We start from the raw sequence: 25003 nt of genomic DNA on the forward strand, positions 1-25003 counted from the left end.
TAATAATAATAATAATAATAATAATAATAATAATAATAAGAAGAAGAAGAAGAAGAAGAAGAAGAAGAAGAAGAAACGGAGCCGATACAATAGGGCCTTCGCACTTTTAGTGCTCGGGCCCTAATAATAATAAACGGAGCAGATACAATAGGGCCTTCGCACTATCGGTGCTCGGGCCCTAATAATAGTTATTATTATAGTTATAAAAAAATAATAGTTAAGATAATAAACCTTGATTAAAAATACATAGAAAATTGGCGGATTTACATCACACTAGCACTGTGTAACCACTAGTGGTCCTTCATCTCCCACAAGTTGAGAGGATGGTATGTTGCCTTCAATATCAGTAGGTAATACTCCATATTTTGGAGGAGGGGGAATAAAAACAAACACTTCAAATGAGCCCATGAACTACTCAAATCTTTACATAAAATACAGAAATATAAGAAACTGAAGCCATATAAAAACAACTGAAATCTATCCAACCTTGAAAAATTACCAATCTCATATGTCATGAAGCGTTGCCATGGTGAGAAAGGACGTGAAGTACGTGAAAGCAGCATTGCTCCTGGCCGGGCCAGCAGGATGACGCTGGACAGAGGCTGAGTGTCACACTGGTGTCTGTCACATAAACAAACCCCTTCTTGCATGGCTCTGTGGACCTTTAACAACTAAACGTAGGCGGTATTAGTGTTATTACACAGCTAATTTGAATGCTGACAGAAATACTTTAGTCAAAAGAAGATGTCCCCATTGATGAAAAGTTCATTATAGTAGTTGAGTCTGCTGAGAGGTGAGTTTGAGACAAGTTATGGCTAAAAAACAAACAAACCTTAAGCTAACACAGGCTAACAGGACGTAGTAGCCAGAAGTGTTTTTTTCTTTTTTTTCCTTTTGTCTTGTTTTGTTTTTTCCGACTCCAGGATGCTAGAGAGTGTTATTCACATTACAGAATAGCGTAATAGAGTTTAGCGTCACCTATTTGAGGGCATGACAGTAACATGCTAAACCAAGATTAAGCTAGTTAATTAGCTCGAATTAGCAGAGTCCCCATCCTCCGTGTAATACTAACCGTACTCTCGCGTCCATATGGGAACCGCTAAGTTGAGCTAGTGATGGGCAAAACGGTTTTCAGTAACGGCAGCTAAGACAGATCTTTTTTTGCATCATATCACTTATTGCATCCTAATGTTTGACTGCTGTTACATACACTCCATTGTTCGTGCCTTGTTCTGTGTTTGTTAAGATGTTTGAGTTCATCCAGGCAACGTTAGATAAAAACTAATTATTGAGTGCCATATTTATTCTAGGTAAATTTGAAATCTCTGTCCGAACATAAAGCAGTCAGCTACCATCACAATGTCCTTTCCTGGTTGCACAAAGATGTTCAGTCTTTCTTTCTCCCTTCATAACAAAACCCTCCCTAAGAAACGATCAATTTCTTAATCATCTAAAAACACTACATTTTATATTTCATATATTACCTTCATCCTTAACCTTCATCTGTCTTTTTTTTTTCGATTTCTCCCCCCCCCCCCAGTGACCTTACGTTATTTGCATGCTGAATTTCTAACCCACCAAACCCATCATTCACCTGCATGGCCACTCAGTTCTGATACTTAGCCAATTCTTTAGAAGTGAGAACTGTCTACCCTTCCATGCATGTTGTGCTGTGAATAAGGCATCATGACTGAAGACAGGGATAACTCTGTGGTACTGTCATCTATGAAACCATGCCAGGACCTGTCGGGCTGTGGACAAGACCTAGAGAGCCTGCGTGCTGACTGGGAAGTGGCAAAATCGAGAACACGACAGGCTCATGAAGCGCTCACTGCGAAGATTAGATGGCTACGAGAAGAAGCAGAGAGAGAGCAGCAAAGAGCTGTGAGGGAGCTGACAGCCAGGCGAGGAGACCAAAAGGACAGAAACTATAACAGACACAGGTATTTTCTGGCTAAAAAGGTGGACACTGAAAGCAGTAAATGGCACGGTAGCGTTGACTCCACACGGAAAAAGGCTTTTTGTTTTTGCAGCAGACAGACGTATACAAAGCTGGAGCACTTACTGCTAACTCTGTATATGAAGATAAATGGTGAGCAGGCAGCTTATAAATTGCATCACAGGCAGAAATTTGAGCTAGAAAAGGCCATCTTCCTTTGCCACCTGCTAGAAGCTCATGGAAGACTGTTGCAGGGGGCACAGAAAGCGGCACCCCTCAGGCATGTTTTCAAAAGCCTGTCAAGGAAGCCATCTCAGGAAGACAGCAGTAAATACTGTCAGACGACCCCCCTCCTAACCCCCCAGAGGAGCTTGCTACAGAGACCCCATAGTACCTCCCACTCACCAAAAAGCAAAATCAAACTAGATCAGTGGAAGCAGCCTTCAGAGAGGAACTTATGTGCAGCTGACCCCTGTGCCACTCCTACAGTCTTGGACACCTGTCAGAACAGATCTCCAAATATTTGCCACTCTCTCAACACTCCCCATGCAGGCTGGGACGACCAGCCGTTGTCCTGCACTGAGTCTTCTAGATCTGAGGAGTCCTCGCCGTCCAAATGTATGAAAAGAAACATGGAGGTGAGCAACTTCATATTTCCAGGTTAACCTATCCATGTTTGTTTTGTGTTTTTTTAATCATCTTGTTATTATGCAACATTCTTCTAGTTCCTGGCAGTTATGACTTTTTTATGGTTGGCATTCAGTATGTTAGTAGAAACTTTTCTATATGAAAATATATTCTGTCCTTGGTGTCCTCAGTCCATGCTTATGTGGTGGTCCTGACTGTCTTTACTTGGACAGTGCTGCATATCTTTGCCTGATCCTGCTCCTGTTGGATCTCATGAGTCAAAAGCTGCACACATGCCTTCCATAAGCATCATGATGCTTTAGAATCATGTGACCACACATGGAAAAACAATTCAATAGTACTTAAATCTGTAACCTGGCTAAGCAACATGAATCTAGTATGGATGGCTTTGTCATTTCCAAGTCAACTTTGTTGTCATATACTGACATGTAAACAGCATATATGCTGATCTCACAGTCATTGTACAAAATATTTTACATACAGTACATACAACACTGTGACTTGAAGTGCGGAATGGTCTCAAGTACAGTTTTGGCAAGTGTTTTCACGTTAATGTTGTGCGCATGCTAGCTGTTTGCAAACATGATCATCAGATCAGTTTACTTAACAGCCACAGGTGTTAATTATAACAAAGTTTCTCTGACTTTATGCCGTGCTCATTTAACTATTATCTGTAATAATTAAATAAAAAATATATTAAAGGAGAAATATGCTAATTTTTAAGCTCCATATATTATCCTTATTTATCTTATATGTAGGGGTTAAAGCCTCTTCATCTCCCCCTTATTCTGATGATTGGGATTTGTGTGGCCTAGTGATCCTATGAGCTACATTATTGTGAGTATTCTGCTAGTGTCTCCCTAAGCCAGGGGTGGGGGAACTCCAGGCCTCATGGGCCGGTGTCGTGCAGGTTTTAGATGTGTCATTGATCCAACACAGCTGATTAAATGGCTAAATGACCTCAACATGTCTTCAAGTCCTCCAGAGGCCTGGTAATGAATTAATCATTTGATTCAGGTGTGTTGACCCAGGGTAATATCTAAAACCTGCAGGACACCAGCCCTTGATACCTGGAGTTCCCCACCACTGCCCTAAGCAAACCGTTTTTTGCTGAAACGCCAGACTTGCGAGAACACGCCACGCCTCATGTGGACCCAATACCTGGTGCAATATAGATCAGTGGCAGTCGAGGGTGGGGACCTTATCGGTCTGATCTGCTGCAACCGGCTTTGCTTACATGGAGCATCACTGCTCTGGTGGAGAAGGAGCCTGAACCGGTGCTTGACGCCGAGAGATACCAGCTTGATATAGTTGGGCTCACCATGATGCACAGCTTGGGGTCTGTAATCAGTTTCCTGGAGAGCGGTTGGATTGTTCCATTCTGGAGTTGCTCTTGGTGATAGATGGTGAGGAGGGATGGTGTCCGGTGTTTATTATGTCTTACTCCATTTTACATATCAATGTTTTTTTTTCTCCATGTCTCTGAGAAGTATATAAAAAAAGGAAAGCTGTGCCTTTAGGTTGCAGACACATTTTTTGATGGGCTATGCAGAAATTGTTTGTGTGTTTCTGTCATGATATTTTGAGCTGCTTGACAAGTTGCATTTGAAATTACCTGAAAATACCTTTAAATTTCCTTAAAATAAACTTTACTCCATTTATGTTCACATTTCTTCTCTAGCTAGATGCTGAACTACTGCAATCAACTTTGTTTACATCTCCATCAAAATGCATCAGAGGGATGAGAAAAAAAAGATTAATTTATATTTATATAGCACCAAATCACAACAGCAGTCGCCTCAAGGCGCTTTATATTGTAAGGAAGCTGTCCAACACTATTTTCATGGACCGACCTTTAAGATAAATACAACAAAATAAAACCAGTACCAGAAAAAAGAACATTTATTAATAACACACAGGAAAAGACCCAGGGAAACAGAGTTAATGTTAAAAACGATAAAAAATAACGATAAAAACCCCAAAAACCATAAATGTCACACCTGTGTCTCAACTCTCGTGGCCCGGTCCCAAACGACTCACAGTACCGGTCCGTGGCCCAGGGGTTGGGGACCGCTGTTGTAAGGTAAAGACCCTACGGTCCCTATTAAGACCCTACGGTCTTAATAGTATTGTGGGTGGAAACTGGATGTTATTATTGTGTTATTACTGAATAATTTTGAAAAATGACCTCTTTCAAGAGTAATATACATTAACCTACCTATCATGTGAAGGTGCTCGAACATCATTCTGGATTTTTTCGGCCTATTTTAACCTCCATTTATACATATGCCTTGTTGCAGCCAATTATTTTAGCTTCTTGCTTTAGCTCCATTTCTCTTTCTTTTGAGCCAGCTTTCTTCTGATTGGCTGTTACTTGCAAAGTCAAGTCATAGTCAAAGAACAGATGGATGAATGAAATCTAAAAGATTAAGCTATCAGGAACTGTATTTTGTATATCAGTTGTGCACCGAAACAGTCAAGTAAAACGAAAGGAAAGAAGCAAATATCAGCAAATGTTGCAGCTTTTTAAAATGTCAAAATGATGCAAGATGTGTTAAATAGTTTAAAGTCCGAAACAGCCATTTTGGCCGATATGACAGCTTAGAAACTTAATTTTCACACTTTCTTAAGATTGAACCGTCTATTGGAGGTGAATATTGCATGATATGTGCAGAGAGGAGGGTGGAGGGTGTGTGTGTTTATGTGTCTCTTGTAGGACTGGCAGAATTGGGTCACTGTGCTTCCATGTCTTAAATTTTGGATAAAGTTTTCATAGGCATGGATTTGAATAATTAATCAAAGCTTGAACTGTATCTAAAAAGTGGGCAATTGCTCATCTCTCTATATTTTTCTTTAATATTTCTTACACGTTGCTGCTAAGGTATTGGACCCAAATACTAATACTCTTAACAAGAATGCACTGACTCATCCCTCTTTCTTTTCGTCATGTCTGATCTGCTGATAATATTTTTCAGCATGTGTGGAAAGGCATATTCATTGTTTTTTCTTTTGGGCTTTTTAATCAGTCTATATCTTGTCTGTAATAATGTTTAAATTTCAATGTGAAGTGTGTGAGTGTAACATAATATTTATTTTCTTGTGAGATGCTCTTCCGATTGTGCCAAAATGAGCATAAAAGGATGTCTCTGCCATTGATCTATGATGCGCCTGGCTGAAGCTCCTTTCTTTGCAGGGGCATATGTGGTTTGAGATTTATTATTTTATGCTCAGTAAGATTTTTCATAGTTACTGTATCTTCTTGTAAGCAGGGCTGTAGGGCTGTTCGATATAACGATATATATCGGATCACGATATAAAAACATCTATCGTTTCATTTTACGCTATCGTTTGTTTCGTTGTGTCGCAAAATAAACTGCGGCAATATTTTTTCATCGTTTTGATGGTTACTGTAGTGGCTATATTAATTTTCTTAAAGTTCTCCCTTTCTCTTATATTTAATATAACCACACTATGAACAGACAAGCGCCTGTTTTTATGCGTTGTCGTTAGCAACAACGACGGTAAAACCACTGCATGTCCGCTTGTTTATTTTCCACATAAACCTTTCACAATAAAGCTCAAGATCCTGTTGAGACTTTTCTAAATAAACTGAATCACGTGAAAGAGTATGCAAAGTAGTTATGGATGAGAAGCAAAACAGAGTCATCAGGTGCTTAAAAATAAACCTTAGACTCAAACGTTAGAACAGGCTTTTCCCCGCAGCACGCTGCGTAATAAATACTCACAAAGAAAACGGCGGCCGTTACAACTTATGTCTAAAAATGTATAGTTTCATACATCGGTTAAAACATTCGACTCCAGGTACATGACGCCCAGCTGGAAACACTTCACGCAAGTCGAGCTGCCCGAGATTCACAGAATTTACAGAAAATGTTACATTTTTGTGATTTATATCGTTATCGGCACAATAGATGTCTTATATCGGGATATGAGATTTTGATCATATCACACAGCCCTAAGCAGTGGTCATGTGTACTGCAGCTCTCTCACATATTATTTAGTTGTTTTGCTGTCAAGAACACTGCTACTAACAAAGGAGCAAATTTAAAATTTCAAAGGAGTTGAAGCAGAATATAGATGGTGTTCAGAGGCACTCATGTGTTGGTTGGTTTGTCTTTAGGCTACTTAAGATTTAAGATCTTGTGAGCAAACTAAGTAATAATGGAATAGGTTGAAGCTGGGGAAACCGATGTTAGGACAAAAAAAGGAACCTTGTGTGTGTGAGCCAAAAGTCTGTGGCTCTCAATTTTTAACCATTTAATGTATCAAAATCTGCACGGTAAAGGAAATGTGAACTTTAATTTTCAGGGTGAACTGTATGTGATTTTACTTTTGATTGCACTGGCAACACACCATCAAAATACCAGGTAGAAAATTTTTTTAAAAAGCCAAAATTTCCAGTTAGTCTTTGTTGCTCCTAACTATAGCCTCTCTAATGTTTGAAGTAATGCTTTATACGAAAGTTGCATTTTCACAACTAGAAAAAAAATGCTTATTTTAAAAATATCACTCACCAAAATGCAAATTCCTTTGGTGGTTTCTTACACAGTAAGATAGATTATTTGTTAGATAAACTATCAAAATGCAGCAAAAAGGCATCCACAGCACAGCTGGGATTTCCAGTAAATTTATTCCAGTTTACAGAGGTGAGGCTTGTCAGACACTGATTGGCTACAACTTCCTGTGTCGGGAAAGTAAAAATTATTCATAGAGGCCTATTTTAATACTGCATAATTTCCTTAATTATGGGATTAATAAAGTATTCTGATTCTGATTTCTTTACAGTTTCACATAAAGAAACTTTACTCTTAAGATGAACTTTTCGCCCTCACTGTCTAAAACATACTTTTTTTTCTCATATCCAGTCAAGTAAATGACTATACGATGTATTTCACATATCCATCTACCGTACTCTAATTGCGTCCATTTCCCTAGTGCACAACTACAGTAAAACATTACAGTCAGTTTCTGCTGGTCATAGCTGTCTGTCTGCCTGCCTCCTGCAGCCTCCCTCTGTTGCACTGTCTACTGCCCCTTGAGCAATCAATAGGCAGCCAACATCATTCCAGCGTCATCTCCATGGAAACGAGCTCTAGTCCCTGTAATGATTGGGTCCCTTCTCAAAACCTGCCTTTTTGTGATAGGACGATGGATGCAGTCCTCCCAGCCCCCTCCTTTCATAGACACTCGACATCTCACACACACACACACACACACATTTTTCTCTTCGTCCTCCTGCTTCACCTTTATAGCGCAGCAACCAAGAAGGGATTAAGCACCCTGTTGAGTCTTATTGCTTCTGGATGAAATGCTTCTTGACAAGGCAGCATGAATACGGAGAGACTCACAGCTGAGGAGTAAGCATGCCACCCACATCTCAACCTTGCTGAGAGAATGAGGGCTGAAGCGAAGACCTGTTAGTCTGTTCTTTTTTTCGCTATCACACGTCTCTTGTCGTGTTCTACTTGATTTGGGACTGCACGGGCTATTTCAACATTACGTAGGGTATGAGTGAACTAGCGTGTCTTTCCTTTTCTATTTATGACAACCCTCCCCCTCGTGCAGACGAGCAGCGAGGCAAGAAGAAATGGGTTATTTCAATGTTGTGAGCTGGACTCTGAATCTGAATGCTACACTGTGATAAATATAACAGTATGCTCAAGAATGCTGCTGTGCTGTGACATTCATTGATTGGTTTTCACAAGCGAAGACCAAAAATATATAATATCCCTTTGGAGCTGATTGTCCTCATTTTGGAAAACGTCACTGCGTAAAGAGAGGAGGTACTTTAGAGATGAACCAGGAGTTATAACTGCTTTTAATCAACCCTCAACATCCAGCACGAGAGCTGTTTTTGTCAGTACCATTTAGATTTACAAAATTAAGAGCTTGATACCATGGCAGTAAGAGTCATTTGCTTGTTTTCAGACACTTCACCTTAGCCTTGAATAAGAGCCCAGTCCTGCTCGTGAACTGGTGGAAGTCAACCTGCGGTCCATGTAATTCTCCTTCAGCAAATGAAACACAAGCAATGGCTTGGTCTTGGCCGAGCACCTCTTGTGGTCATATTGATCTCCTCCGCTCTGTTTAACTTTGACAGAGAGTGATGTACGACTTGTGCACTCGGCCTGAGCAGCCTGAGCCCGCGCCGGCAAACAGAGAAATGGAGAGCCGCGAAGAGGCGAAAGCTTTTGAGGCACAACAGCCGGAGTTGAGGGGGTCGGTGGAGCAACATGATAAGCAACAAGGCAGCCTCTCAGACAAGGCAACCCCAACGACAGCTAATGTCACTACAACATCACTGTTAGGAAAGAGGCACCACTCGCTTTACGCAAACCTCAGTGGCTTAGAAATGGAAGTGATACATAAAGTAAGTGCAGAACACCAATGTGTCTTTCTGATGGTTAATGGCTTGGAAATGTTTGGGCCTGGATAGGTGTCAACCTACTATTAGAGAGAAGCTAATGTATGTAGAGTATTACAGGATCATTTTGACAGGAGATTTCAACTCAATACTCAAGGTAATGTTCAGGTTGTGTTGCAAACCATAATATGGGCTAGTTCTGCATATCCTCTGTAACTGAAAGTCACAGAGCCGTTATTTAAGTACAAATCATTTGTATGGGATTACACTGGTGTTGCACTGCTTATTTTCATTAAAGCTTCTTTATTAAGTTGCTGTATTAGAAATAGATTGTTAAACAGGAATCTTTCTTTATATGGTGACTTTTTTAACCTCTATATGTCCTCTAAATATTCAAAGTCAGCACTGAAGCCACAAGATTGTAGTATGGCTAGTAGATACTAATTCAAGTAGCTTCTCTAAGGAGTTGTAGTATACGAAGCTATTACCACAGCCAAAACATCCTTAGATAATACCACTTTGGAATAAAATACCAACAAATGAAACAAAGCGTATCAAAAATATTTGGAATAACTGAACACGAGTGGTTTAAACTGCTCTAAAAAGTTGGTCAGTTCTGTTTAAAGTTGCAGGCAGTCCCTCGGAGCTGCAGGAAAAAGACATGTCAAAACAGCATCTCCATTAAAGTATGCATAGACAGCTGAATGAGTCTGGGCCCCGTTGACAGTTCACAGAGAAATTTCCACTTTTTTGACAGCATTTTTTCTCCCCAAAACATTGGCCCTTCCTTGTTTATCTGAGGCTCTGAATGTTTCTGTAGTTATGACACAATTTCATCATTTAAGCAAAGTAGTAATCTGTGTGCAATATTACCCACTCTCTTCCCCACCCCCACAACTTTATTACCCACAATCACCATTTAGCAAAAGCTAAACACACATCCTGGCAGAAAATCTGTGGCCACACACCCTGAGAGGGAGCATAAAGTGATGCCTAAGAAATGATTATTTGGTCTTTTTATAGTAGCGATCGGCAGCTGTGTTTTCCACCAGGAATCTGCCAGTCTTACATTACTGTATAACTACACTGTTATTTGCTGTGCAGGTACCACAGTTGGCCTTTTGCTTTGTTTCCCTAGTCCCGCCCATAATTGATGACTGTCTGCGGTATGTTGTTGTATGCTAGGATGCTTTTATATAACAATGTACCAAATTGTATTACCCCCCCCCCCCCCCCCCCCAAAAAAAAAAGAGTAAAATATTGATGTAAGAAACAGAGTATGTTTTGCACAGCAGGTGTTAGAAACAGTGGCTGGAACTGCCCTGTGGAGAAAATTGGTTGGTTTTAATGTTTTGGTGTAATTTATCAGATTTTAATTATACAGAGTGGCTTGGCTTAAGAATCAGAAAGTATTTTATTCATTCATTAATTCACAGAAGTGGTTAGAGCTCATATTACATACATTTTTTAAGAAGTTGCTGCTGTAAACATTTCCTGTCCATGCACAAAAGAGGCATGGTTTTACTGAAGTCTAAGCATTGTTGACTTTCTGTGCTCTGTGATCTGCACTTTTTAACACCTGCTTTGATTCCATATTTCTGATTGCTAAGTTCCATATGGAGCTACATACAAAATCCATTTATCCGATCACTCTACTGACGCGTGTATCTTTAAAATTGACCCTGCATTCAGATTACATTAAAGGTCAACAAACTGTGGTTTCTGTTCAGTTTTACATCGTCTAATTCCAGCTGCTGAAAACAATGATTATGTATATTTTTCTTGGCCTGAGAGAAGTGCAGAGGTATGCAGTTGTGTTTCTGCTCTGAGAATCTGCTCAAGCCTACTCTATCACCTCAGTCACTCTTGAGGGGACATTAACCACTTTGTAAAATATCCAAATCATAAGAATATGTGTCACTCGGGTGTTTTGTCAGATGTAGTTTGAAAGCCAGTAAATATAGTTTTTGTTACCTTGTCAGTGTGTCAGTTTTCCGGCTATGGATGAAGTGGCATAACTGCTACTCAGCGAAAATCTGGTAAGCTGTTTCTTCCTACTCGATTAGCTTAGTGACACATGCATGCAGGTTTGTCAGGTTAAGAGGGAGATTTAAAGGCCACGTTTTCAGATTTTTGGTCATAGTCATTGTTCACCTCAACAATCCAAATGAGTCAATTGAGGTTTTAAGTAGTTTATATTTTTTTTGTATTTTGTTCAGATGAATGAAATATGGGTGTTGAGTTGCAGTTACCATGTTTGCCCCTGGTTTGTGTAGGTTTTCTTTCACAAACTAAAGACTGTTTGCAGCAATTAAAAACACCATGCAGAGGACAGATGGACAGTTGTATCCAAGTTATTAGTAATGGTTAGAATCGAAGCAATTAAGTAGTTATGTGAAAAATACAATTTAAATATCAGACATCAGACTAATGTATCTTATTTTCTGGGCAATACAAATACACTTTATTATTTTTATTAATTCAGTTTAATTCAATTTTATTTATATTGCGCCAAATCACAACAACAGTCGCCTCAAGGCGCTTTATATTGTACAGTAGATCGTACAATAATAGATACAGAGAAAAACTCAACAATCATATCACCCCCTATGAGCAAGCAATTTGGCGACAGTGGGAAGGAAAAACTCCCTTTTAACGGGAAGAAACCTCTGCCAGAACCAGGCTCAGGGAGGGGCGGCCATCTGCTGCGACCGGTTGGGGTGACAGAAGGAAAACAGGATATGACATGCTGCGGAAGAGAGACAGAGATTGATAACAGGTATGATTCAATGCAGAGAGGTCTATTAACACATAGTGAGTGAGAATGGTGACTGGAAAGGAAAAACTCAATGCATCATGGAAATCCCCCGGCAGCCTATGTCTATTGCAGCACAACTAAGGGAGGATTCAGGGTCACCTGAAAACTGAAGGCTCTCCCTCCCATTCTACTTTTAAATACTCTAGGAACAACAAGTAGGCCTGCAGTGTGAGAGCGAAGTGCTCTAATAGGGTGATATGGTGCTACAAGGTCATTAAGATAAGATGGGGCCTGATTATTTAAGATGTTGTATGTGAGGAGCAGGATTTTGAATTCAATTCTGGATTTAACAGGAAGGCAATGAAGGGAAGCCAATACAGGAGAAATATGCTCTCTCTTTCTAGTTCCTGTCAGTACTCTTGCTACAGCATTTTGGATTAACTGAAGGCTTTTCAGGGAGGTTTTAGGACATCATGATAATAATGATTTAAAGTAGTCCAGCCTGGAAGTAATAAATGCATAAACTAGTTTTTCAGCGTCACTCTGAGACAGGATATTTCTAATTTAGAGATGTTGCGCAAATCGGAGAAAGCAGTCTTACATATTTGTTTAATATGTGCATTTAAGGAAATGTCTTGGTCAAAAATGACTCCAAGGTTCCTCACAGTGTTACTGGAGGCCAAGGTAATGCCATCCAGAGTAAGAATCTGGTTAGATACCATATTTCTAAGATTTTCAGGGCCGAGTACAATAACCTCAGTTTTATCTGAATTAAGAAGCAGAAAGTTAGCGGCCATCCAGGACTTTATGTCTTTAAGACATTCCTGCAGTTTAACTAATTGGTGTGTGTTATCTGGCTTCATGGACAGATAGAGTTGGGTGTCATCTGCATAGCAGCGAAAATGTATACTATGTCTTCTAATGATACTGCTTAGGGGAAGCATGTATAATGTAAACAGAATTGGTCCTAGCACTGAACCCTATAGAACACCATAATTAACCTTAGTGTGGGAAGAGGACTCTCCATTTACATGCACAAATTGGAGTCTATTAAATAGATATGATTCAAACCACTGCACTGTAATACCTACAGCAGGGGTCGACAACCTTTTTGATGATGAGTGCCGTCTAAAATTTCCTCAGAAGTCAATGTGCCATATGATTGCATTAGCAATAAATTTAATAACGCTCTATATGAACAGCTACACACTATATAGAACAACTTTACAGAATTATATTTCTTCGCAGATGTTGGCAGCTATCAGTGAATAGTTATTAGCTATTTTGAAACAAAAAAAGACACTTTTTATCCATAACAGCAAATGAACTGTACAACAGAAAATGCAAATGCTATGTATGGTCTCCTCACAACCCTGAAAACAAAAATGCTGTTGTGACAGTGATGTACAGTCTCGTTGGTATATCTATGATTTCTATACATTTTACATCAGACAAAAACTTTGGTTGTAAGATTCAGATAATTATTTATTAAAAGCTAGACATTTTAAATGAGAATAAGAAAGAAAAGTATTTCTTTGCTGGTTTATATCTGACCCAGATAGACTGCAGGTCATAACTTCTTACCTGAAGTTCAGTTCACCTGACACTCGGACTGGCGGCCGCCTCGGGTCTCTCCTGCCTCCTCCCCTTTCCCTCAACCACCTGCTGGCCTCCGTGGAAGCTCCGCCATAGCCACCACCAAACAACAGAGTTATTTTTACATTTTACACATCGGCCAGCATTTGGCCAATTCACCACCTTTCATTGTTTACACCGTTACAAAAAAAGAACAAAAAACCATCAGCCCATAAAAACGAAAAATCACATCGGCCCACCGGGCAAATGCCCGGTATACCCGGTGGCCGGTCCAGCTATGGTCGTGCCATCAGTTAACCCTTTGCGTGCCACCCGGGGTTGCCAGCCCCTGACCTACAGCGTGCTCTAATAGAATATTATGGTCATCAGTATCAAACGCTGCACTAAGGTCTAGCAGGACAAGCACAGAGATGAGTCCACTGTCAGAGGCCATAAGAAGATCATTTGTAACCTTCACTAAAGCTGTTTCTGTGCTGTGATGAGCTCTGAAACCTGATCTGTTAGCTGTTTGACAACTACTCTTTCAGGGATTTTTGATATGGTTGGAGATTGGCCTATAATTAGCTAAGACTGCTGTGTCTAGGGATGGCTTTTTAGGTTTAACTACTGCCAGCTTGAAGGCCTGTGGTACATAGCCAATTATTAGAGATAGGTTGATCATATTTAAGATTGAAGCATTAATTAATTAATGGCAGGAAAAGACACGTTGATGGTTTGGAGGAAGTAATTATTGAAGTTAACTCAGAAAGATCAATTGGAGAAAAAGAGTCTAAATGAATATCAATGGTACTGAAAGTAGCTGTAGATAATATTACATCTCTGGGATGATTATTGGTAATTTTTTCTCTAATGATTAAAATTTTATTTGTGAAGAAGTTCATGAAGTAATTAGTAGTTAACGTTAAAGGGATAGTTGGCTCAAAAGTACTCTGACTTTTTGTCAGCCTGGCTACAGTGCTGAAGAGAAACCTTTTAAATGAATTAAAAGTCTGTATTGGTCTTTTGTTGATTAATAGGCTGGTGTGAAAAATTGCTGCACAGGCCGACTGTGCTTCGAAATTTCTGGTAGTTAGAATGACTCGGGAGTGTTGATTCATTGATTCATTTAAACCAACATCATCCTGCTGCAACCAGGTTTCTGTAAGGCAAAGTAAATCAGTTTGTTGATCAATTATTAAGTCATGTTCTAACAGAGACTAGGAGGAGAGAGACCTAATGTTTAATAATCCACATTTCATTGTTTTACTCTTTGGTTCAGATGTGGATACTGTCTTGTTCTTTCTTTGTGATTTTTTTATGTTTAAATTGTTTATTGCTGGCTTTTAGTTTGTTTTTTGTCTGTTTGGGAGCTGACACAGTCTCTATGGAGATGGGTTTTTGGGGGGGTAGCAGGAGGAGAGAAGCTGCAGAGAGGCGTGTAAGACTGCAACTCTGCTTCCTGATCCCAACTCTGGATAGTCATATTTTGGGGGGTTTAATAAATTTGTCCATATTTCTAGAAATGAGAGCTGCTCCCTCCAAAGTGGGATGGATGCCATCTCTCCTGACAAGACCAGGTTTCCTCCAGAAGGTTTACCAATTATCTATGAAGCCCACATTGTTTTTTGGACACCAGTCAGACAGCCAGCAATTTAAGGAGAACATGTGGCTAAACATGTCACTCCTGGTCTGATTGGGGAGGGGACCAGAGAAAAATACAGAGTCCGATATCGTTTTGGCAAAGTTGCACACCGATTCAATATTGATTTTAGTGACCTCCGATTGGCGTAACCGGGTGTCATTACTGCCGATGTGAATTATTTACTGGATTTATGTTTACCCTTAGCCAGCAGTTTTAAATTTCCCTCAATGTCGCCTGCTCTGGCCCCTGGAAGACAATTGACTATGGTTGCCGGTGTCTCTAGCTTCACATGTCTGAGAACAGAATCACCAATTACCAGAGTTTGACCCCCGGTGGGTGTGTCGCCGAGTGGGGGAAAACGGTTAGACACATGAACAGGTTGGTGGTGTACCTGGGGCTTCTGTTTAAATCTCTGTTTATGCTCCCTCCTCACTGTCACCCAGCTGCCCTCTTTCCCCAGCTGCTTGGGGTTTGCCGGGGAGCAGCTAGCGGGTCCTATGTTATCTTCGGCTGCACCAGCTACAGGGGCCTGGCTAGCTACGGGTGAATCAAGGGTGCGAAGCCGAGTCTCCAATTCAGTATTACTATTATCTATTATGAGGTATTCTTGGGTCACATTTATTTGTGTGCTACACCAATCAGAGGTCTAGACGCCCACCTTGCAGGTCAACTGCAACGCTGTTTGGTCCAACTGGGCTTAAAAGCGAATTGGTTTGCCCAAAAGATCTGATTTTATGCTAAATTTGACTGTAACTTCCTTAATTCAGTCTTAAAGAGGATGTTTTCACTCCATCTGACTAGAGTCTATGAATTGTAATAATATACATGATTAATATACACTAAGGGAAAAAATTATTTAAAACCCTGCCGATTTTGTAAGTTTGCCTACCAACAAAGAAATGATTAGTCTGTAATTTCAATAGTAGGAAAAAAGCATTTAAAAAAGTTATAAATTAATTTGCATTTTCATGAATGAAATAAGTATTTGATCCCTTTGCAAAATATGCTTTAGTGCTTGGTGGCAAAACCTGGCAAGCACAAAGATCAGATGTGTTTTGTAGTTGGCCACAAGTTTTGCACATATCTCAGGGGGGATTTTGTCCCACTCCTCTTTGCAGATCCTCTCCAAGTCTTTAATGTTTCGTGACTGATGTTTGGCAACTCGAACCTTCAGCTCCCTCCACAGATTTTGTATAGGATTATGGTCTGGAGACTGACTTCGCCTATCCAACGCCTTGATATGATTCTTCTTGAGCCAATCCTTTGTTGCCTTGGCCATGTGTTTTGGATCATTGGCATGCTGGAATACCCACCCACGACCCATTTTCAATGGCCTGGCTGAGGGAAGGAGGTTCTCACCCAAGATTTGATGGTACATGGTCCAATCCATCCTCTCTTTGATGCGGTGCAGTTGTCCTGTCCCCTTGGCAGAAAAACACCCCCAAAGTATATAGTTTCCACCTCCATGTTTGATGGTGGGTCAGTGGTCTTGGAGTCATAGGCAACATTTCTCCTCCTTCAAACATGGCGAGTTGAGTTGATGCCAAATGGCTCGATTTTGTTCTCATCTGACCACAACACTTTCACCCAGTCCTCCTCTGAATTATTGAGATGTTCAGTGGCAAACTTCAAAACGGGCCTGTGCTGTACTGCTTTCTTGAGCAGGGGGATCTTGCTGGCACTGCAGGATTTTAGTGGTACCAAGGGTTTTCTTGGTGACTTGGTGTCCCATTGACAAATTCCTCCAGAGTAGTTTTGGGTTGGTTCACACCTTTCTCATTATCATTGAAACTCTACGAAGTGAGATCTTGCGTGGAGCTCCAGAAATTGGCAGTTATTTTATGGTTCTTCCATTTATGAATAATCACACCAGCTGTTGTCACCTTCTCACTCAGCTGCTTGGCGATGGTCTTGTCACCCTTTCCAGCCTTGTGTAGGTCCACAATCTTGTTCTGACATCCTTGGAAATCTCTTTGGTCTTGGCCATGGTGCAGAGTTTGGAATCTGGAAAGATTGATTGCTTCCATGAACAGCTGTCTTTTATACTTGTGTGAAATACACCTGGGAGTTGGAAATCTTCCTGATTGATAGTGTTGCAGCCGGTCTAGGGGACCCGACCGCAACAAGAGGAATGATCCACCCCCAGTTCGATCCCAAGCAGCACATCACACATAAGTTAAAATAAGAAATGGTTTATTTACAGGAACGAAACAAAAACGGGTTTCACAGGAGTCACTCAGACTTCGGGGTGGACCTACGCCGAAATAACAAACAAAAGGAAAACAGCTGAGAGGAGCGACTGCTTGCCTATCCCTAAAGAAACATAACCAAATGACAATCACTTACCTCCCTGCCTAACAAAACATGAGAAAACTGCCCAACTGAAAAGGCGATCCACCCCAATTCCTCCTGGATTCACAAAACGCCGGAGGACACTGATTCAGAGAGTCAGCTGCAGCGACCTGCAGCAAAAGCCTGCACGCATTCATTGGTCAGCATATTTATGTCTAACTGCCTGATCATTTTTTCATAAGCACTTACTTTTTAAGTATGTTTTTTTTTATCACCCATGAACCCATGAAGGGCATGTCGCAGCCCCAGCTGGTTGGGGTAAGACCTAAGATGGATGGATTGCCGTCCTCAACCCTGACGTTTTATACTCCGCCTCCAGATCATCATCCAATCTGGGCACGCCATCTTCGGGATCCACCACTCCTGGAGGCGCACCTGCACACTCACATTTACATGTCAGAACCCCAGCCCACGACGGCAGCCATAACAATAGGGTGTCAAATACTTATTTCCTTCATGAAAATGTTAATTAATTTATAACTTTTTTGAAATGCATTTTCTGGATTCTTTTGTTATTGTTCTGTCTCTCACTGTTCAAATAAATCATTGAAATTATAGACTGGCCATTTCATTTTTAGTGGGCAAACTTACAAAATCAGCTGGGGTTCAAATATTTTTTTCCCTGACTGTAATTAATTTAATACTTAAAAAAACTCACAAGATAATGAGCCTAGCGTTCAAAGTTTAACACTAAGCAAAAAGGTGATTAAAATAATTCACTAATTAACCCTGTGATTGTGATTGCCCTGTTTGGGGCGATCGTGGCTCAAGAGTTGGGAGTTCGCCTTGTAATCGGAAGGTTGCCGGTTCGAGCCCCGGCTTGGACAGTCTCGGTCGTTGTGTCCTTGGGCAAGACACTTCACCCGTTGCCTACTGGTGGTGGTCAGAGGGCCCGGTGCCGCCAGTGTCCGGCAGCCTCGCCTCTGTCAGTGCGCCCTAGGGTGGCTGTGGCTACAATGTAGCTTGCCATCACCAGTGTGTGAATGGGTGGATGACTGGATATGTAAAGTGCTTTGGGGTCCTTAGGGACTAGTAAAGCGCTATATATATACAGGCCATTTACCATTTACCATAATCGTACATCAGAGAAACACCAGTCATAGAACTGGTCATTTTCTTTGTTGCAAAACAATTAATGGATTTGCAGAATGACTGCTTATTGGTCTGGCAAAACCCCATCACCACCTCCTCACGGTGCCAGCTGGGAACAATGACCCATTGGGAAGTTGGCCAGCGGTGAGGGTCATTGATGTCAGGGGGAGCGATGCGCCAGTCAGCGTATTCTTCGGTCACACCGAATGCAATGCCAACTCAAAATTTGAAAACGAATACTAGGGCAACGCGCGTCGTCCTCGCCCAAACAACGTGAGAAGAGGACGAGTGCTACCTGCCAGTGGATGGGTCAGGCCAAAGGAGCTAGCCCAATTACTATGCCTCCGTGCCCTGAACGTTGGTACATTAACCGGAGGAAGCTGCGAACTAGCCGACACTCTCAATAACCGCCGCATCGACATTGCGTGCATTCAAGAAACGGAATGGAAAGGGGCGTATGAAAGATTCAGTATCTTCAGTCTTCAGTGGACACGCCATTTCTGGCACAAAACACCTGTAAAAGATGGTCGATTTAGGAGGTGACCCCGACAACTTCAGCCTGTCAAACATATTAATGGAGCAGTATGTTTAAAAAAAAAAAATCTAATTAAGCATGCACTCAGTACCCTAAGAATTATTATGGTAGTTAAACACAGTGATAGTTGTATATCATATTATATCACTTCAAACAGAGGTGACCCAGTAATGCTAAAATACAAAGGTTTGGACACCGTTTTGCATGTTTCCCTACTGTAGGGGTCTCTGCAAGCATACAGAGGGGGTACTCTGAGAGGGTACAAGATGACAACTTTGGAATTCTACTAGAAACAGTCGATCATATTTGTTTGTCAAAGCTGAATTCAGGGCGAACTACGCTAAATTAGCGTTTTTAGCTAGCAGCTACAATAAGCATAAAAGTTACCTTACGGCTATCATTTGTTAACATGACGCTTGTTCTTATACATGTAATACATTTATTACCAACCTGAGAGTTTATCCGCTATTCGACATGACGAATGACGAATGACTTCTGAAGTCTTAATTCAGCTCAAGATGCTGTAGATTCCCGTCAGTAACACTTTCGGTCCGCTAGTAAAACGTAGTTCTATTAATCTGCGCTTGAACCGGAACCGGATGTAAGTTCCAAAAAACGGAATTTTGGGACTTGAAATTGAATTGTAGAACTGAAACTGAATGGTGAGAAGGGAATCTGAAATTATTCGAGAGCTGAATTTTGAGCTGAGGTTGAACACCAAGAAGACTGAGTACTTAGAAGCCGGCCCCCAAACCGACTGCACCATCAGCATCAATGGAGAATACCTGGCGAAGGTATCTATCTCACTTCAAGCACCTCAGATCAATGATCAACAATGACGACGACATCCTGCCAGACGTACGACCCAATGCGCCCTGGATGAAGTTGCGCCAAGTCACTGGTGTCCTGTGCGACCGATGAATGCCTGACATCCTTAAGTCGAAGATCTAAAAGAGCGTAGTGCGCCCTGTGGCCCTTTACGGATCAGAGTGTTGGCTGGCCACCTCAAAGCACGAACAGGACCTTCACACAGTGGAAATGCGGATGCTGCGATGGTGCCTGGGCCTGACACGATGGGACCACGTCATGAACATCAACATCCAAAAGCGGCTGGGCATTGCGCCGATCACGGAGAAGATGCAACGAGCGCGACTGCGATGGTATGGGCACGTGGTCAGAAGTGACGAAAACTCAGTGGCAAGAATGCACTGCGACTCAGCCCCCAAGACCAGCGACCAAGGGGCAGACCAAAAAGGCGATGGATGGACCGAATCAAAGACGACGTGAAGAAGATCGGCCGAATGGAGGCGGCTTTGCAGAAAAGCAGACCCCGCAGTGTGGGAATAACGCTAGGAGGAGGAAGAAGAAGCAGAAGGACTGCTGATTGATTTTCTTTCAGTCAGCAAATTGATTATGGAATAATCATGGAGTTTCACGGTCACAGCAGTTGATTTTCCGACAATTGTATCAAGCAATCCAGAAAAATGTAACACGAATTTAAGATTTATTTCCTCCATGTGTGGAAATGTGTGTGTTTTATATTGGCCAGCCATGTTATTTCTTGCGAATAATTTATAGGGGGGTAATCCCTAGAGTCCATATACCAGCCTGCACATGAATGCCCCCCTCTCTGCTGTCTGGCTGAAACTGAGATCAAACGTTGCGCTGCTTTTACTAACATTGTGGACCCAGTAGACTGGGTATCTGTTCAACACTATATATGTAGGGTAGGGTTGTGTCCTCACACGTTTTCTCAGGTTTACTCAGTTGCTCTGGCAAAGCCTGAAATATATAAAGAAAGCTTCTAAAAACTGAAAACACCATAATTTATGCAGTGCTGGAAATTCTCTGCAGCACTGCAGCCAGTCTTTAGTGTACATCCTCCATTAGCTAAGAACATCATTTACATATCTCACACTTGACAGGAGCATTAAAGTTTATATTCATTTTTCTTTCTTTGCTCAACCCATTTGCTCCCTGACCTTTTTTTTCATGCCCTCATTCCCCCCCCCCCCCCCCCCCTGCAGATAAGATTGAATCATTAGCTCATTTATAGAGAGTTCTTCACTGGTTGCCTCTTTAAGTCTTTAGCTTATATCACACATAGGGCATCTCGTCATCCCTCCTCCTACATCTGCCAGCCTCTATTCACACTCTTGTGTATTTGGCATTTTTCAAGCATTCTTTGCTGCCTGTGACATTTCTACATCATTGGGTCGTGCTAGCAAGATTAAACCCATGATTACCTATTTTCTACTTCACAATGGGAAATGCTTTTAGCCTGCAGGATGAAAGGGAGTCTCATTTTGTTGATCCTGTGGTCATCAGAAAAAGGTCACCTCAGCCTTTCATTACAGGAAAATCTACCAGATGGGCATTTTTTGTACGAGGACTTGTTAATGTTTGTTGTGGAGCACTAAAGTGGTGTTTGGACATTGCGACATGGTCCCCAGCCTGTCTGACTTGACCTTTCCTTGTCTGTTCCTAGCCAGTCTACATTATATGAAAAATTCTGTCATCACGAAACTTGCCTCCGCCTCTAGTTTGCCCTGTACTCTAAAACTGTTCAGTATGGCCTGCAAATGGTAAATGGCCTGCATTTGTATAGCGCTTTTCTAGTCCCTAAGGACCCCAAAGCGCTTCACACTACATTCAGTCATTCACCCATTCACACACTGGCGATGGCAAGCTATATTGTAGCCACAGCTGCCTTGGGGCGCACTGACAGAGGCGAGGCTGCCGGACACTGGCGCCACCGGGCCCTCTGACCACCACCAGTAGGCAAACATGGGGTTAGTATCTTGCCCAAGGATATTTGGCATGCAGCCAGGAGGCAGCTTGGGATCGAACCACTGACCTTCTGATTAGTGGCTGACCTGCTCTGCCACCTGAGTTACAGCCACCCCAGTTTATCTGCTTCCTGGCTTCTAAATTGTGTTGCCATCTTTCTTTTTTAATGGTTGCTTTTAAAGCTGATCTTGCCTGATCTAATGTACTGCAGAGCAATGTTGTGTTAACACTTGAGGTCAAGGACAGTCCAATCATTCTTTAACGTGACCGAGAGAGTGAGAAAGCAAATATTCAACAACAGCTAACTATGCTTTACTGTGTTTGTACCTGACCTGTCTCTGTCTCTGGGAATCCTGGGGAATTTTTCACTCATTCATCAGTGGGCTCCAAGTCATGAGATGCTGCCTGGGGGAAACTGCTGTGACAATGACAGAGTAGGAGGGTTGATTTTTGGCAACTCCAAGAGTAGCGACAGGGTCCTTGTGGGCCTGGTTGGAAGAATTTTTCAATTAATTTTAAACACTTCCATTTCTGGCTGAATGCACTGCAGCTTGTTGAGGTCAGGACAATCTGTAGAATGAAAGTGGCTGAATGGTGTGCCCATAGTTGTCATTTGCTCACTTTGGTTGCAGATAGATAGGCAGTTTAACCGCAGTTGCGTATGCATTTTGGAAGAATACACATGTGGCCATTGTGTTGTCTCTTTGATATTGATTTTCTAAACTCAATACCATGATGTCCAACACAAACCACAGAGTTTGTGTTTTGGAAGCAATACAGTATGGACATAATTTTAATGTACAGTATAAGCAGAGCTGTGGATATGAATATATGAGCATGATCTCTAGTCACTTTAATCTATCTCCATTACACTTCATAAATCCACATAATGACGTATCTATGAGGTTTTAAATATAAATTCCGTAAAAAACTCTCTTCAAATTTCCTCAAATTAAGTTGCTTGCTGGTGGGCCATAGCAGGGGGTTAAGGGGCTTGTATGCATATGCAGTTTTCTCCAACAAGATGAAGGATTCTTTTGACGCCCTTGGCATTGATCCCGTGGAGGGGTGGGAGGAGACACAAATCATCTCAACTACATACTGTCTCCCATCAGTCCATTTTCTCCTGACATTGTACTAAATGAAATAATTTAGTGACCCCTCCTTCTTTTCATGTTTGCCTTTTTAAAAGGCCAGATGATGTTCTCTGCATGTCTGACACCTTATTAAGCCTCTGGGGGACGAGGGGGTTGTGGCATTTTTATTTGGGGATTTTGAGATGAATGGAAAGCTGTGCTTGTATGCAATCTAATTACTGTGGTCATCTGTGGTCGTCATCTGCCAAATGGTTAAACACAGTCATCATGGCCTCTATATTTATGTCTATACTTGGATCAAACATGGAATCGCTACTGATTCCAGAAGTAAATTAACATGAATGAATACATCATAATATGTGCTTGCATCAGGATTTCTAGTCTGATCGCCAGATGTAAGCTAGAATGTTCAGATCATGTGAAGGACATTAAGGACATGTATTCTTCTTTTTATCCTCCATATATGGTAAATGAAAAGGGACTAACAGCTATCTCCAGACAATGGATTTTGTTTTTGCACAACCTCACCCAGTGGACGTTTGTATGAGCTAGAGGTAGATTGCCGGACGCCTTGTGGGGGGGAGTAATGGGGTGCCCTGTGTTGGCTCTTTGTTCTTGCTGTATGAGAGAGGACCCCCTAATCTGTCACCGTCAGGTACCCTGGGGGAGGTGAGTCGTGATGAATACAGGAAGGGATTTGAGAGGACACTAAAGAGGGTTTCTTCATGACTTATATATGAGTGTAGAGCAAGAGCTGCTGTTTATAAAACACCCCAGGCCACAAACAGCTTTGTTGCTCTTCTCATATTTTTTTTTTAAAGAGAAAAGCCTCAGCTTTGCTGAACAGCCTTTCCTAAGTTTTGCAGTACTACAGGCTGCAAGTATGCTTACGCAGTTGCTGTTGCTGTTTTTTTTGTCCTGTAAGTGAGTTAGATATTGGTGACTCTTAAAACACAAGCTTTGAAATGATCTTTCCAATGATATAAAAATTATGTGCAGATAAAAGTGTATAATTTTTGTGCATTAGCAGGTTTATCTGCAGATAATCAGGACCATGTTAAATAATAATACTGTTAAAATTGAAGGAATAAGGGATTCAGATTCATGTCTTTTGAGGGTATTTGACAACTTAGCAGTTTACACAACCTCATTAGCAAACCACTCGTGTTACTGCAGGCCAAGATAAGGAGCATCACTAATTTGACTTTAAATTGTACCACTTCACTGATACCATAAAGTCCATTAGTATCTGCATCAGGAGAAGGGCTGCCATTCCCAAGCCATCATTACCGTTTTTCTTTTTCTCGCCTGCGCTGGTAATTAAAGCTGTGTTTATGAGTTGTCTGTGCAACCGCTCAGTGATTGAGGGTTGGGTCTGTGGGCGGAGGCTTTTCCCTCTTCCAGTATTGCTAGAAGCACATGAGGCTTCTATTAATTAAGGCACATTTCCAGATTCAGCAGGCTGCCTTCTTCATGCCAATGAATGAAAGTCAGCAGCATGTACATGGAGGTTGTAGAGTGAGTGTTTATAAAAATGAATCTACATTTTGCTAGGGAGGCAGCTATTTTTAAGTATATCAGTTTTTGTGTTGTGGTAGCTGTGAAGCACATTGAATAAAAAAAACATCACCGTTAACCTGAATTGACATAACATATGCAGCTCATTATTATTATTATACACATTATTATTATTATTATCTTTTTTTGTTTATTTCCCTTTATTTATTACTTAGTCAGCACTAAGACAGCAAGCATGATCTAAGCCCAGCAAAGAGTTAAGAAAGGCAAAGCATTGCCCGTCTGTGTCTTTGTCTTGTAGTCTCCTCAGAGGCTTATAGCAGGAGATTTTTAGCTCAGCTAAAAATGCTGATGTTGGTGTTTCTGGTACAAAAGCTCCCCATGGATACAAGACAAAAGAACAATCTGGCTGTTGCAACCTTATGAATATGTAAGAATAAATCTCTGAACATTTAATGATCTGTTCTATCTTCTAAAGTCCTCTTTTGTCTCAAAAATCTAATAAAATGTATCATCTACTACACATGCTCTTCTGCTGTCCTTGTACTTTTTTATATTAGTTTACCATTCCCAGAATTTGTATGTCTGCACTGATATTTGCCTAATATTGTAGTTTTTAATATGTTCAGCAAACATCGCAGCAGAAAAACTGTGAAATGAAATATTAAAGAG

General features: G+C 41.2%; 1 protein-coding gene across 22 annotated transcripts in view; it reads left to right on the top strand.

Annotated features, from left to right (window-relative positions):
* Nucleotides 1-540: 540 nt before the first annotated feature.
* Nucleotides 541-25003, top strand: part of tspoap1 (TSPO associated protein 1) — a 77867-nt gene continuing 53404 nt past the window's right edge. For 14 of the 22 annotated variants that reach the window (XM_080307443.1, XM_080307446.1, XM_080307448.1 and 11 more), the window contains exons 1-2: nucleotides 545-793; nucleotides 1541-2577. In XM_080307443.1, the coding sequence (XP_080163569.1) occupies nucleotides 1687-2577 (891 nt within the window). In that variant the 5' untranslated portion in view covers nucleotides 545-793; nucleotides 1541-1686. Of the gene's footprint in view, nucleotides 794-1540; nucleotides 2578-8446; nucleotides 8979-25003 lie in introns of those variants that run through there. The other 8 variants (XM_080307456.1, XM_026182656.2, XM_080307460.1 and 5 more) reach the window with 6 other exon arrangements.

Source organism: Astatotilapia calliptera, chromosome 10, assembly GCF_964374335.1.
Source record: "Astatotilapia calliptera chromosome 10, fAstCal68.1, whole genome shotgun sequence".
Classification (NCBI taxonomy): Eukaryota; Metazoa; Chordata; class Actinopteri; order Cichliformes; family Cichlidae; genus Astatotilapia; species Astatotilapia calliptera.